This window comes from Oncorhynchus nerka, linkage group LG24 (genome assembly GCF_034236695.1).
Source record: "Oncorhynchus nerka isolate Pitt River linkage group LG24, Oner_Uvic_2.0, whole genome shotgun sequence".
NCBI classification, from domain to species: Eukaryota; Metazoa; Chordata; class Actinopteri; order Salmoniformes; family Salmonidae; genus Oncorhynchus; species Oncorhynchus nerka.
In genome coordinates, this window is record NC_088419.1 from 59,992,580 (window position 1) to 60,006,381 (window position 13,802).

Here is a 13,802-nt window from a genome sequence, read left to right on the forward strand (position 1 = left end):
CAGATGCATTTGGTAGGGTTCCCTCACTTCCCTGCAACTGAAATGTTTCTCACTTGGGAGCACAGACTCTGAAATAGCACACAGAAACAATGAGAGTCTGGGGAGATCATGTACATGAAAAATGTCGGACGTTTTTACAACCAAAATAGAACATTTGACAAACAGAAGATACTGTACCAGCTAGCATGACGTAGTGCTATGTGATTATGTTGTTGATATTTAATATCCTCCGTGAACAATTTGAATGTATGGAAGAAAGTGGAAATATATGTTTTAAATGAACATGGTATAAGAATGGCATAAAGAACGTCTTATATCTTAATGGGACTACAAGTCATTGCATAATTGATCGTGCGTACTGTAGATGCGATACATGTATGTGCACTGACATAAAACCCACAGTCATCTCCATTATATTCACCACGAACACACTTTATTCATCATGTCGAGGTTATGTATTATTTCATTGAAAACATACAGATTAAAAGGAACCGTTACAGTTCAAAACTCTTTATCACATTCTACATGGCGCTGTAACCTTCACTTGAACCAGGACTGATATCGAAGGGCTTTTAGATATATCAATCTGGTTTCTTTCCTTAACTTAAATCATGAGATTAATATCCTAACATTCTATTCGACACTTAAATAGAAACACAAAAATCACAAGTGTAACATTAGTTTCCTGCCATACTGAGATGGGTGGTTTCATTGAATGAGGTGTAGCGTACTAGCATGCACAGTGAGTAGGCAAAAGGAAAATGTACTTCACTGGACATCAACATCACCGAGGAGAGAACAGAAATCTCATTGAGTGTGTTACTCGATAACGAAGGTCTATTCTAAAAGCCTTGCATTGAGCATCCCATTGGTCTTCCCTATCATGATGTGCCTGTGTAGCATACAAAAAAGTCTACTATTAGAAAGCGCATGGTACATTTAAGAGCTAATAAGACTAACCCTTAAGGAGATATAGTAATAATAGAGTAATGTTAGTATATTAATATATATTCTTCCTGCATGTCTCTGGAAAAGGGGGGTACATTGTTGTATTACAGTTGTAGCAATAAGATAGATTTGGATAGATGAGTATTTACGTGGGACTTCACTGACACCAGTAAGTAAACTGGTACCTTATGCTATTGGTTCTGAATAAATACACAAAGTCATGAATAAATACACAAAGTCATTAATAAATACATACAATAATTCTCATTCTGAGTGGGCGGGACACTTCCAGTTTAATTCAGCACCAAGTACTGTTTTTATTTTGTTCACACACACATGCACACGCCGTGCGCACTCTCACTCACACAAACACACACACACACACACACACAGTTAGCTGAGGGTGTCAGTCAACATAATTTGAGCACAATTCCTTTATTTGCCAAATGTCAGAATTCAATTAAATGGGGCGTTTCTGAGAATTCTCTGTAAGATCTACAGAGATCTATAATTTATGGAGTGTATTTGCTTCTTTTAGGTGATATTTCCTTCACACAGCTGATATCGGTGATTATCAAAGGTCAAACGTGGTAGCCATTGTCTCCTGCAGCGCTCACAATATAGTTTTCAAAGCATTTTAAACATCTCCATACCTTTTCTCTATCTGCAAGTCACAAATTAATTCCAAGAGGATGTAAGATCATTTTTATTCATCTTCTATTTGAATCCCTGTGTGTGTCCTTTCTTTTGTATCCCTTGACATCAAAAGCCTGGAAAGCTTTCAGAGCACATGTTCTCCTTGACTTCCTCACAGGCAGATCTAAGTAGTTACATTTAATAGGTACAATGTCATTTAAACAAGCCTTAAGCAACTGCATTGTCAAATACAAAATGATAGGTACAAGAAGGTGGTGACAACTAGGTCTCCACACTCTTGGTGAGATTTATCAACGGACACTAGGGATCTAGAAAACTGGTATTGTATGCAGAGATAAGCACAACAGGCTAAGATCTGATGGTCAGACTTGTTATAGAAACTAGAATTCAGACGGGACAAATATGTTTTGAAGGGATTGTGCCATGTGTGTATAAAACAATCTGGTGTGTGTGTGGGTGTGTTTCTGTTCCCCTCTTTTACTGAGGGAGGTTTTTACGAAATGGTTACCCTAGAAACCAGAGAGCCGATCCCTTTGGTCCCCTAAAGAGATGTCTTGTTGAGGTCAACCTTGACTGGCAGGGGTCCAGCTTCCTCGCTCTCCTCTGGTTGGTCGATGGCTACAGCAATCACAGGGGTCAGGTTGTAGGGGTTGACCTTCTGGACGTCATCCAGAAACTCATTGTCTCCGTTGATGCTCAGCTGGGAAAGGAATCAGTTATTCATTCAAATCGATAGAAATGTTCCCATTGTCTCTAGGCCTAATTCATCTCAGGCAAACACATGTTAAAGCTGGAATCAGTATTGGTGAAACTGCCACATCCATTTGCGATATTACAATAACAAAGAAATTCCTTAAAGCAATGAAGAATGTTTGTTTCCCTAGGACATCATGCACACCATTGCACGCACGATAGAAGGGCAGAGTATGAATTGCAATTTTTTTCATCACGATGCTGGATGCTACTCTCCTCCATTTCATAAACAAAACAAAAACAAATGCAAAATGCAGATTCCAGCTTTCAGGTAACACTTCAGTGAGTTAACAATTAATCTAACACAGGGGAAATGAAGTTACACAGAGGGTTGGCTGTTTTTCATCTAAAAGACAGAGCCAATATAATTCAGGTTTTTCGTGATGCTGTTCTGGTGCTGTGTTGACCTGTGTTGTGATGTGCTGTGTTTACCTCTGTTTTGATGTGCTGTTCTGGTGCTGTGTTTGCTTCTGTTTTGATGTGCTGTTCTGGTGCTGTGTTTACCTCTTTTGATGTGATGTTCTGGTGCTGTGTTTACCTCTGTTTTGATGTGCTGTTCTGGTGCTGTGTTTACCTCTTTTGATGTGCTGTTCTGGTGCTGTGTTTACCCTCTGTGTCGATGTGCTGTTCTGGTGCTGTGTTTACCTCTTTTGATGTGCTGTTCTGGTGCTGTGTTTACCCTCTGTGTCGATGTGCTGTTCTGGTGCTGTGTTTACCCTCTGTTTTGATGTGCTGTTCTGGTGCTGTGTTTACCTCTGTGTCGATGTGTTGCTCTGGTGCTGTGTTTACCTCTGTTTTGATGTGCTGTTCTGGTGCTGTGTTTACCCTCTGTTTCGATGTGCTGTTCTGGTGCTGTGTTTACCTCTGTGTCGATGTGTTGCTCTGGTGCTATGTGTTGCTCTGGTGCTGTGTTTACCTCTGTGTCGATGTGTTGCTCTGGTGCTGTGTTTACCTCTGTGTCGATGTGTTGCTCTGGTGCTGTGTTTACCCTCTGTTTTGATGTGCTGTTCTGGTGCTGTGTTTACCTCTGTGTCGATGTGCTGTGTTTACCTCTGTTTTGATGTGCTGTTCTGGTGCTGTGTTTACCCTCTGTTTTGATGTGTTGCTCTGGTGCTGTGTTTACCTCTGTTTTGATGTGCTGTTCTGGTGCTGTGTTTACCTCTTTTGATGTGCTGTTCTGGTGCTCTGTTTACCTCTGTTTTGATGTGCTGTTCTGGTGCTGTGTTTACCTCTGTTTTGATGTGCTGTTCTGGTGCTGTGTTTACCTCTTTTGATGTGCTGTTCTGGTGCTGTGTTTACCTCTGTTTTGATGTGCTGTTCTGGTGCTGTGTTTACCTCTTTTGATGTGCTGTTCTGGTGCTGTGTTTACCCTCTGTGTCGATGTGCTGTTCTGGTGCTGTGTTTACCTCTGTTTTGATGTGCTGTTCTGGTGCTGTGTTTACCTCTTTTGATGTGCTGTTCTGGTGCTGTGTTTACCCTCTGTGTCGATGTGCTGTTCTGGTGCTGTGTTTACCCTCTGTTTTGATGTGCTGTTCTGGTGCTGTGTTTACCTCTGTGTCGATGTGTTGCTCTGGTGCTGTGTTTACCTCTGTTTTGATGTGCTGTTCTGGTGCTGTGTTTACCCTCTGTTTCGATGTGCTGTTCTGGTGCTGTGTTTACCTCTGTGTCGATGTGTTGCTCTGGTGCTATGTTTACCTCTGTGTCGATGTGTTGCTCTGGTGCTGTGTTTACCTCTGTGTCGATGTGTTGCTCTGGTGCTGTGTTTACCTCTGTGTCGATGTGTTGTTCTGGTGCTGTGTTTACCTCTGTGTCGATGTGCTGTTCTGGTGCTGTGTTTACCTCTGTTTTGATGTGCTGTTCAGGTGCAGTGACCAGGCTGGCACAGCTGAGCCACAACATCACCATGATGGACAGGAAGAGACAGGCAGCCAGGATCCAACGAGGCAGTCCAGAGCGCCTGAGAGAAAGGGGAGGTCCTACAACTCAGAAGACCTCTAAATCAGAGGGAACGAAATGGGTTGATTTGGGCAGATGACTGTTGTTGTTCAATATTTCCTCACCTTGACATGCAACCCAGGAAGTCATGCTCAGCGGTGGGGTCCTCTGTATGTTGCTGGACTGCTGGGTGCTTCCCCTTGCCTCCGGCCTTGGCTGCTCCCTTCTCCCCATGTCCTTTCACACCTGCACAGAGGTGAACACTTATGAGCAACAGACTTTGTGAGGAAGTGTAACAAATGTAACCTAATTTCATCCCTCTAGAGATCAATAAAGCATATTCAATTGAATGCAATCCTCCTTTAACCTGTTAGTGATCCCTTCGCGCGCCAATCCCTTTAGCGGGATCGAATTGACAACATCCAGTGAAATTGCAGAGCGTCAAATTCAAACTACAGAAATATCAATATTCAAGATTCACAAAAATATAAGTGTGATACATCAAAATAAAGCTTAACTTCTTGTTTATCCAGCCGCAGTGTCAGATTTCAAAAAGGCTTTACGGCGAAAGCAGACCATGCGATTATCTGAGGACAGCGCCCCGCATACGAACACATGAAAATAATTTTCAACCAGGCAGGTGGCGACACAAAAGTCAGAAATAACGATATAATAAATGCCTTACCTTTGAAGATCTTCTTCTTTTTGCAATCTCAAATGTCTCAGTGACACAATGAGTGGTCGTTTTGTTCGATAAATTCCTTTTTTATATCCCCAAAATGTCCATTTATTTGGCGCATTTGATTCAGAAATAAACCGGTTCCAACTCGCCCAACATGACTACATGACTTATCTAATAAGTTACCTGTAAACTTGGTCCAAACATTTCAAACAATGTTCCTAATCCAACCTCAGGTATCCTAAAACGTAAATAATTGATCAAATTTAAAACGGGATAAACTGTTTCCAATACCGGATAAAAACAACGTGAAGCACATTCCAGTTCACACGCACCTGGAGTGACACTTACAAAGAACAGCCATACTTCTTAATTTCGCAAAAGAAAAACATCAACCAATTTCTAAAGACTGTTGACATCTAGTGGAAGCCATAGGAACTGCAACCAGGATCCTATTAAATAGGGTTTCCCATAGAACATTTTTGGGAAAAACTATGACCTCAAAAAAAAAATTCCTGGATGGTTTGTCCTCGGGGTTTCGCCTGCCAAATCAGTTCTGTTATACTCACAGACAAAATTTTAACAGTTTTAGAAACTTTAGAGTGTTTTCTATCCAAATCATTTCCTAGCTTCTGGGCCTGAGTAACAGGCAGTTCACTTTGGGCACGCTTTTCATCCAGACGTGAAAATACTGCCCCCTATCCCTAAGAAGTGTTAATGCACTGTATACTATATATCCTACAGGTCTCATTATGATTTGTACATTATGGGTCTCGATGTGTGACAGAGCTGCATGCCACAACACTGCAGGCGGTTGGTGTCTCACCATGGGGTCTCTGTGTGTGGGAGTGGACCTGTGGCCAGGGTTTGTCTGCCACATTGGAGCGGGGAGCCTGCAGCTCCGGCAGAGTGTACTCAATCTCTGGTTGGCTCTGGTAGGAACAACAAACAAAGTCAATTCAGGTACTAGTAATTACACACAGTAATTCACTGAAAAAGTGGCAGAAAAATGTCTGTTTTACACATTGAGGTTAGACCATAATGAAGTCTGGACTAAGAATACTCAATGAACAGCGAAACACGACAGGGAGAAATACACACAACTGCAGACTTAGATGTAGAGGATACTGCCACATGTACTCAAACAAAGAGAGGACTCGCTGATTATAGGAGAACATTGCATTTCTACAAAATGCGTGCTGCTTGCAAGCCAGGCACGGTGTACCTCAGCCATCTGTGAAATTGAGCCAGATAGACTTCCAAACTACCAAACAGTACAAAACAGTACTTCCAAACTACCAAACAGTACAAAAATAAAACCACTTAATCACACCTTATAATGGCTGTTCAGGTGGCACTGAACCCTCCTGAGGTATAGATTGTATAGAGCAGATTGTATGGATTGTTCTTTGGCACACAGGTGGAGTTTTAAATCAGCATTTCTTTCTCTCTAACTTCATTAAAGGACCCCCTGCTTGCCCATTGCTGAGTCTGTCCTGGTTGGCTGCTCAAGAGCCCCCCAATTCATTCTCTCTGAGGGGAGTGAAAAGGCCACTTGACTGAAGAAAGTGTCTCTGAAAAGAGGCCTTTAAAAACAGCAATTGTGCACTACAGTATGTGAGCGAACCTAAATCACTTAGAGTGAAGACAGGGTTAATCCCTATGTCTATACACACACATATTCAAGTAGGCGTGCAAACACACACACAAGCATACTCGCACGTACACAAGTGCGTGCGCACACACACACACACACACACACACACACACATTGACCCAGCTCTGTCAGCAGAGGCATCATTGTGCCTTTCATTATGGAGACTGTGTTTCTGGCTCCCCCTGGAGAACTCATTAAAATAGGATTTTGGTTCCCCTCTACTGAACCTTTCCCAACAACAAGACGTGAAGACAGAGAGAGTCATTTTTTAAAGAAAAAATAATAATCTTGACACACAGGTCCATGTATGCATGCGTAGTTATGACAACTGAAAATAAAACGTATCAATCGGCATTTGAATAGTCTATGGGTCAACGAATGTGAGATAAACAAAGAGAAAAGGAAATAAATTGGTCTGATATAGTAATTTAACTGAGATGACCTATGTGGAAGAGAATAAGGCTTGGTCTAACAAAAGGTCATAGATATTCAGACAAACTATTGTTATTTTCAAAGTCATTTCACAACCAGTTTTAGCGATAGCAAGGATTTTACGGAGCGCATTGGATCCAGGTGTAATATTGGGGGGAAAGGCAATGGGAAGAGAAGAGTGAACATTTGAGTATGTTAGTAGTTATTGGCTGCAGACTGGAAATCTTTCCATCAGTAAGAGTAGGTCTTCTGATGTACATCTGTCATGCATTATTGTCCCAGAATGCCAAAGGTGCTCTGGCTATAGAGGCACAAAGACCAACAGGAAGGAGGGATCCTTTTCCAAAGTAACAACCTCCCTTCCCTCAGTTTCTTCTTGGGGGGGGGGGGGGTTATAGAAGTAGTATCTATGTATGTCCCTATTTCCTTCAAGGGGACCCTGCATCATGTGAATGTTGGACGCGGAAGGAATTGAAACAAAACCCCTTTTCCAAACAAGCGTTATCCCCCAATCAGTGATGAGAGGGCCCTGTCGGCTGTGTTTACTCCCTCTAAGCCCGGAGGAAACAGCTTGATTCTCGCTGATTACCTGGGAGGAGCACTCCTGAATCACTGGGAGGCTAGGATGGCATGAATAAGTGTGATTAAGAAGGAGGCTGCCACTTAACCCATGTCAAATATGGGTAGGAGAGGGATGGATGTTCCCTGAGCTGGAGCTCAGCCCACTGTCTGAGGTACAGCTAAAGGGAGCTGAGGAAGGGAGAATCTGCCGCTTGTGGGACTGAGACTCAAACCGTCTCCCTCAGACACAGGTGGCTTGCCTGGAGCAATCAGAGAAGCTGCTTTGATCACAGTTGCATCCAAACACACAAACTTTTGGAAAAATGTTGTGGGTAACCCACATTGATATAGGACCCAGATGGTTTATGTGCATCACGTTAGCCCTCTAAATGTAACGGACCTGGTATCAATCTTCAGTGACTCAACACCACATTAGACCTGTGAGCTAAAGCCTCAATAGCTCTTGGAAATAGAGTCTCAGTTCTTTTGAAAGTAGTTTTGGGAATCACCTCTGCACATCACATAGCAAAATACACCTACGTCTATTGGCTCCTTAGTGAATTAAAAGTCTTATTTGTTCAAATGACTGATTAACTGAAGGAGAGCGCAAGTAATTCCACTGTGAACTGATTCAAATATAAATCACTTGGCCCAAATAAACAGTCATACTGAACACTGCATCAAGACCAAGTGCCATTCATTCCACAAGTTGGCTCTCTCACTAACTCTTGAAAACTCATATGAACTTGTTAATACATTTATTTTTGTCTGATTCACTTCAGCTCCAGCAGTGCACTGTGTTGCCTTTGAATGGCCCTTTTTGAGTACTTACTAAAACTGCAACATAATGTGGACAAACTGCTAGCACAGTGGGTCACCTAACCATTTCCTGTTTGTTTTGTATCACTTCTAAGGCTACAAGTCACCAAGGTCCTCCTAGTGAGTCCATACAGCCTGTCATCCTACCCAGCCCTCTGCTCTGCAGAACCCACTCATTCTGAATGTCTGCAGAAAGTGATTTGTATTGCAGCGGTGTCTTGTCTTCTCTTTCAGCTGTCCCTCAGCCTCACTGCATTTCTGTTGTTTCTTTGCCCCCAGTCAATTTGTCAAGAGGGTGGCAGCCAGCCAGTTGCCCACTAAACACAGGCCTGCTAGCCAGCTCAGAGCCTGTGGAGCCTGCTCTCACCTCTGCTAGCATGTCATGTCCATAAAACACAAGCATCCATCCATCACCCCTAAGGCTAAAAAAAGAAATGGCACGAAGACTGTTGTTTTCATAATTTCATGTTGTCTCACCACGTGTCTTTTTATTACTAGATTTACAGATCTCGGTTGTCCTTCTCTATAGATTCAGCCACCCTGTCTTGACTTAGCCGTCACTTATCTAGTAAATCATATACAGTACTGATCCCACGCCCCTTTCACCCTTATGTTTGAGTTGAGTTCACCTCTGTTGCCCCCAAGGTTTGAATTACAGCTGTACCCGCAATAGTCACTGTGTAACTTGAGTCCTGACAGTGTCTCACCTGGAAGACCACCACCTTGCCGTCGTCGGCCTGCAGGTAGAAGGTCCAGGTAGAGGAGATGAAGCTCTGAGCAGAGCTGACGATGTCGTTAAACCAGCTGGACACGGTGTCCATGACAGAGGGGGGCTTGGGACGGTGGGCCATGGCTTTCAGCTGCAGGGAACAACAGGTTGAACTGTCTGAGTTTTGGTGCCATTATTTCATCTGGCAAAAAAGTAATGGTGTGTGTGTGTTGCTGTACAAGACTGTGTGTGTGTGTGTGTGTGTGTGTGTGTGTGTGTGTGTGTGTGTGTGTGGCCTACTGAATGGCTACTGAATGACCATGCTAACCTTCCTCCTCTTGATCTCAGGTTCGGAGGGCTGGCTGGCACAGCCGGTGCTGCAGGCCTCCTGCTCCAGCAGTTTGCTGTATGCTTCCTGGCATGCTACAGAGAGAAAGGGGGGAGGTAGAAGAGAGAGGGGGAGAGGGGTGAGAAATATAAGGGAGGGGAAGAGAGAGAAAGAAGAGGGAGAGATAGAAAAAGACAAAGAAGTTAAAGGAGAAAATACACAGCATGTGTTAGTCATGGCGTCCCTATTCACCCCTCCCTGCGGTCATCAATATCAGAACATTTGAGCATCTACTGTGGGGACCAGGGAGAACAGCAGATCACATGATTCATTTTCAATAAACAAGTCACCAGTGAACAGCTTCAATTGAGCCACACACACACAGGGTTCCATTAATGTCATGTTGGCCCTGGTATAGGCACATGATAGGACAATAGGTTGAATCAAGTGCTTTCTGGCCTTGAAGCATAGCTTGGGGTTTTTTGGTTTTGTTTACCTCCTTGACACTCTTCCCTGCTGGTGTTGAAGCCAGCATTGCCATTCACAAACTGACATATGGAGTAGAGACGACAACCACGGTGACAGGCATTCAGTATGGAGTCCTTCAGGAGAGAGAAAAACATAGGAGCTAATTATGACTATTCAAACAAAGAAGATATCCTCAAAGAGAATGAGATATTGTCCCGGATTTGTGTGTGATTAATTAGATAGGCAATTAGGTATGCCTATACCACAGAGGTATTTCAATTGGATAATGTTACAGACTAAATCTTTTAAATGAGGTGAGGAATTATTGATCTGGAAAATACTGCAAATGTCGTGCCAGGGAATGTTGTGATGAGTGAAGAAAAACAATCACTTGGTCACAGTTTCCGCCAAGCCTGGTTCTATTACAGAAGAACAAAACAGCGCCCCCAAGCGACTGACACAGGAACGTGAGCGACAAAGTGATCCCCCTGTCCGACCATCAACGGATTACAGGCGTATTACAGTGTCATCCTTTCGATTTACTGCGTTTTTCCCTATTCGTTGTGGGTCTAGCGGGACTTTATTCTGACCCAGGATGCACGGTTCCTTTTTATAGGGAACTATGTGCTTACTACACAGTGGCAATTATAGTCCCATGAATAAAATAAACGGAACATTGTTCAAACACTGACTATTTGTCACTAAGGTGTTGTTCAAATAATACGCGCACATCAAAGGCATACTTTAGGGCCTATAAACTGGTGCAGTGTTTTGAAAACAGGTGATTCCGCATAGTTCACTGTGATCCATTTTGCTGCTCTGCTCCGCACTCCCCTGCATGATGTCTGAACCACACCTGAGCTGAGCCGAAACGATGATGTGTAGTTGGGTAAATAATAGCCTAGCTGAGGGAGTTACCGTTATTGGCTATAGACACTAATCATCCATTAACCATCTTACAGGTTATAAGTATTTGTCAAATTGTACATTATTTAAAATGATTCAAACATGGATATTGTAATTAATTAGATATTACTTACATATCCTGCATATTGCTGTTCATCGACAAAATAATTACAAATGGCAATAGGCTCTATTGGAGAATGCCATGCTTGGTCTGGTGCCCTCACAACAATTTTACGACTGGGTTTTATATGAACATACATAAGTTATGTAATTAATGTGTAAATCAATACAGATGAAGCAGGGGGAGTAGGCTGTTTGGCTATAATGGAGGATCAGAGCTGTGGAAAGAATAACAATTAGATGCGTCATAAAATGATATTTTCGGCCAAATCGTGCATGATAATGTCCACTTAGTGCAGAAATTAAGTTAGGTAGCGTAGCCTAGCCTAGAGTTGATACGATTTAGGATAACCATGCCATTTAGTAAAAATGTGGGCCTTCGTTACGCATTGGCCATGCTACATTTACACAACAGATTTCCAGCACTTAACGACTAAAGGGAAGTCTATCGGTTATCGATATACCGTATTCAATTTCGGATACAGTCGTCGAAACATAAGAACTTATTATAGCAGCGATTCAAGCACGAAAACAGACTTTTCGGCACATTGATATGTAGCCGAATATATACTGCTATTCTGCTATTCCTCAATGAGGTCTATATCGTTTCCAAGTATCACTTACTTTAGCTGGACTTTTGTTTTTGATGGTGATCTGGCATTGCTTTTTGCAGTAACTGATGTCGCCTAGTTGGTTGTCAAATAGATCAGAAGACGCAGCCGCCAGCCCCGCCAGAAGCAGCCAGACGACAGTGGAGACAACGCACACCCTGCCGCCGAACTGAAGCATTTCCAAGCCGGATTTGATCACCACAGTCTGGACGAGCACTGGCACTTTTAGTGGGCTCTGGGCTTCTCTGATGGATGTTGCTTCAATCCGATTGCTATCTGCTTCGGTAATCTTGTGCTATGGTTTCGTGGTGTCGTCACTCCAAACATCATCGCTCACACGCTGCTGTGCGCCCCCTCTCGTGCGGTCTTCACTCCACACAGTGCAAATTCTCTGAGGTGTATACAGTGCATTCGGAAAGTATTCAGACCCTTTCACTTTTCCACATTTTGATACATTACAGCCTTATTCTAAAATATATTACATTATTTTTCCCCCTCATCAATCTACACACAATATCATATAATGGCAAAGTGAAAACAGGTTTGTGGCAATTTTTGCTAATTTATGAAAAATAAAAAACAGAAATACATTATTTACATAAGTATTCAGACCCTTTGCTATGACCCTCGAAATTGATCTCAGGTGCATCCTGTTTCCATTGATCATCCTTGAGATGTTTCTAAAACTTCATTGGAGTCCACCTGTAGTAAATTCAATTGATTGCATTTACATTTACATTTAAGTCATTTAGCAGACGCTCTTATCCAGAGCGACTTACAAATTGGTGGATTCACCTTATGACATCCAGTGGAACAGCCACTTTACAATAGTGCATCTAAATCTTTTAAGGGGGGGGGGGGGTGAGAAGGATTACTTTATTGGACATGATTTGGAAAGGCACACACCTGTCTATATAAGGTCCCACGGTTGACAGTGCATGTCAGAGCAAAAACCAAGCCATGAGGTCAAAGGAGTTGTCCGTGGAGCTCTGAGACAGGATTGTGTCGAGGCACAGATATAGGGAAGGGTACCAAAACATTTCTTCAGCATTGAAGGTCCCCAAGAACACAATGGCTTCCATCATTCTTAAATGAAAGAAGTTGGAACCACCAAGACTCTTCCTAGAGCATGCTGCCCAGCCAATCTGAGCAATGGGGGAGAAGGGCCTTGGTCCGGGAGGTAACCAAGAACCCAATAGTCACGATGGTCACTCTGACAGAGCTCCAGAGTTCCTCTGTGGAGATGGAAAAACCTTCCAGAAGGACAACCATCTCTAAAGCACTGCACCAATCAGGCCTTTATTGTAGAGTGGCCAGACGGAAACCACTCCTTGGTAAAAGGCACATGACAGCCTGCTTGGAGTTTGTCAAAAGGCACCTAAAGGGCTCTCAGATTATGAGAAGCGGAAGCCACTCCTTGGTAAAAGGCACATGACAGCCTTTGAGAAGCGGCAAGAGTCTCTGGTCTGATGAAACCAAGATTTAACTCTTTGGCCTGAATGCCAAGCGTCACGTCTGGAGGAAACCTGCCACCAAAGCATGGTGGTGGCAGCATCATGGTGGGGATGTTTTTAAGCGGCAGGGACTGGTAGACTAGTCAGGATCGTGGGAAAGATGACCCAAGCAAAGTACAGATATCCTCAATGAACCTGCTCCAGTGCGCTCAGACTGGGGCGAAGGTTCACCTTCCAACAGGACAACGTCCCTAAGCATATAGCCAAGACAATACAGCAGTGGCTTTGGGACAAGTCTCTGAATGTCCTTGAGTGGCCCAGCCAGAGCTTGAACCTGATCGAACATCTCCGGAGAGACCTGAAAATAGCTGTGCAGCGATTCTCCCCATCCACCCTGACAGAGCTTGAGAGGATCTGCAGAGAAGAATGGGAGAAACTCCCCAACTCCCCAATGGGAAAAAAAACTATTTAATTCATTTTAGAATAAGGCTGTAATGTAACAAAATGTGGAAAAAAGTTTATAGTTCTGAAAACTATCCGAATTCCCTGTAGGCCTACATACTAAGCATTCATAAAATGTATGATAAAATGTATGATTCAATATATATATATATATATATATATATATATATATATATATATATATATATATATATATATATATATATATATATATATTGGGGTAAAAGAGACATTATTTGCACTAAATTATATTCTATCAATTATTTAACCGGTATGTAAGATAATGCTTATATTTATGCATAA

General features: G+C 42.7%; 1 protein-coding gene across 1 annotated transcript; it reads right to left on the bottom strand.

Moving 5' to 3' along the window:
• Positions 1-407: 407 nt before the first annotated feature.
• Positions 408-11,949, bottom strand: LOC115108322 (transmembrane protein 59-like). The gene is made up of 8 exons (XM_029632514.2): positions 11,597-11,949; positions 9,975-10,080; positions 9,479-9,573; positions 9,149-9,301; positions 5,799-5,904; positions 4,419-4,539; positions 4,198-4,315; positions 408-2,305 (listed from the first exon to the last, which is right to left on the bottom strand). The coding sequence occupies exons 1-8, from the start codon at positions 11,759-11,761 to the stop codon at positions 2,147-2,149; spliced, it is 1,023 nt and encodes a 340-aa protein (XP_029488374.1). The 5' UTR covers positions 11,762-11,949; the 3' UTR covers positions 408-2,146.
• Between the last annotated feature and the right edge of the window lie 1,853 nt (positions 11,950-13,802).

What these genes read in the sequence shown, in the direction of transcription:
- LOC115108322 (XM_029632514.2), bottom strand. Translation starts at nt 11,761, where the DNA reads ATGCTTCAGTTCGGCGGCAGGGTGTGCGTTGTCTCCACTGTCGTCTGG. An exon ending in GCAAGGTGGTGGTCTTCCAG is followed by an intron (nt 5,905 to 9,148) that starts GTGAGACACTGT and finishes TGTTCCTACCAG; the next exon opens with AGCCAACCAGAGATTGAGTA. An exon ending in CCACACACAGAGACCCCATG is followed by an intron (nt 4,540 to 5,798) that starts GTGAGACACCAA and finishes ACCTCTGTGCAG; the next exon opens with GTGTGAAAGGACATGGGGAG.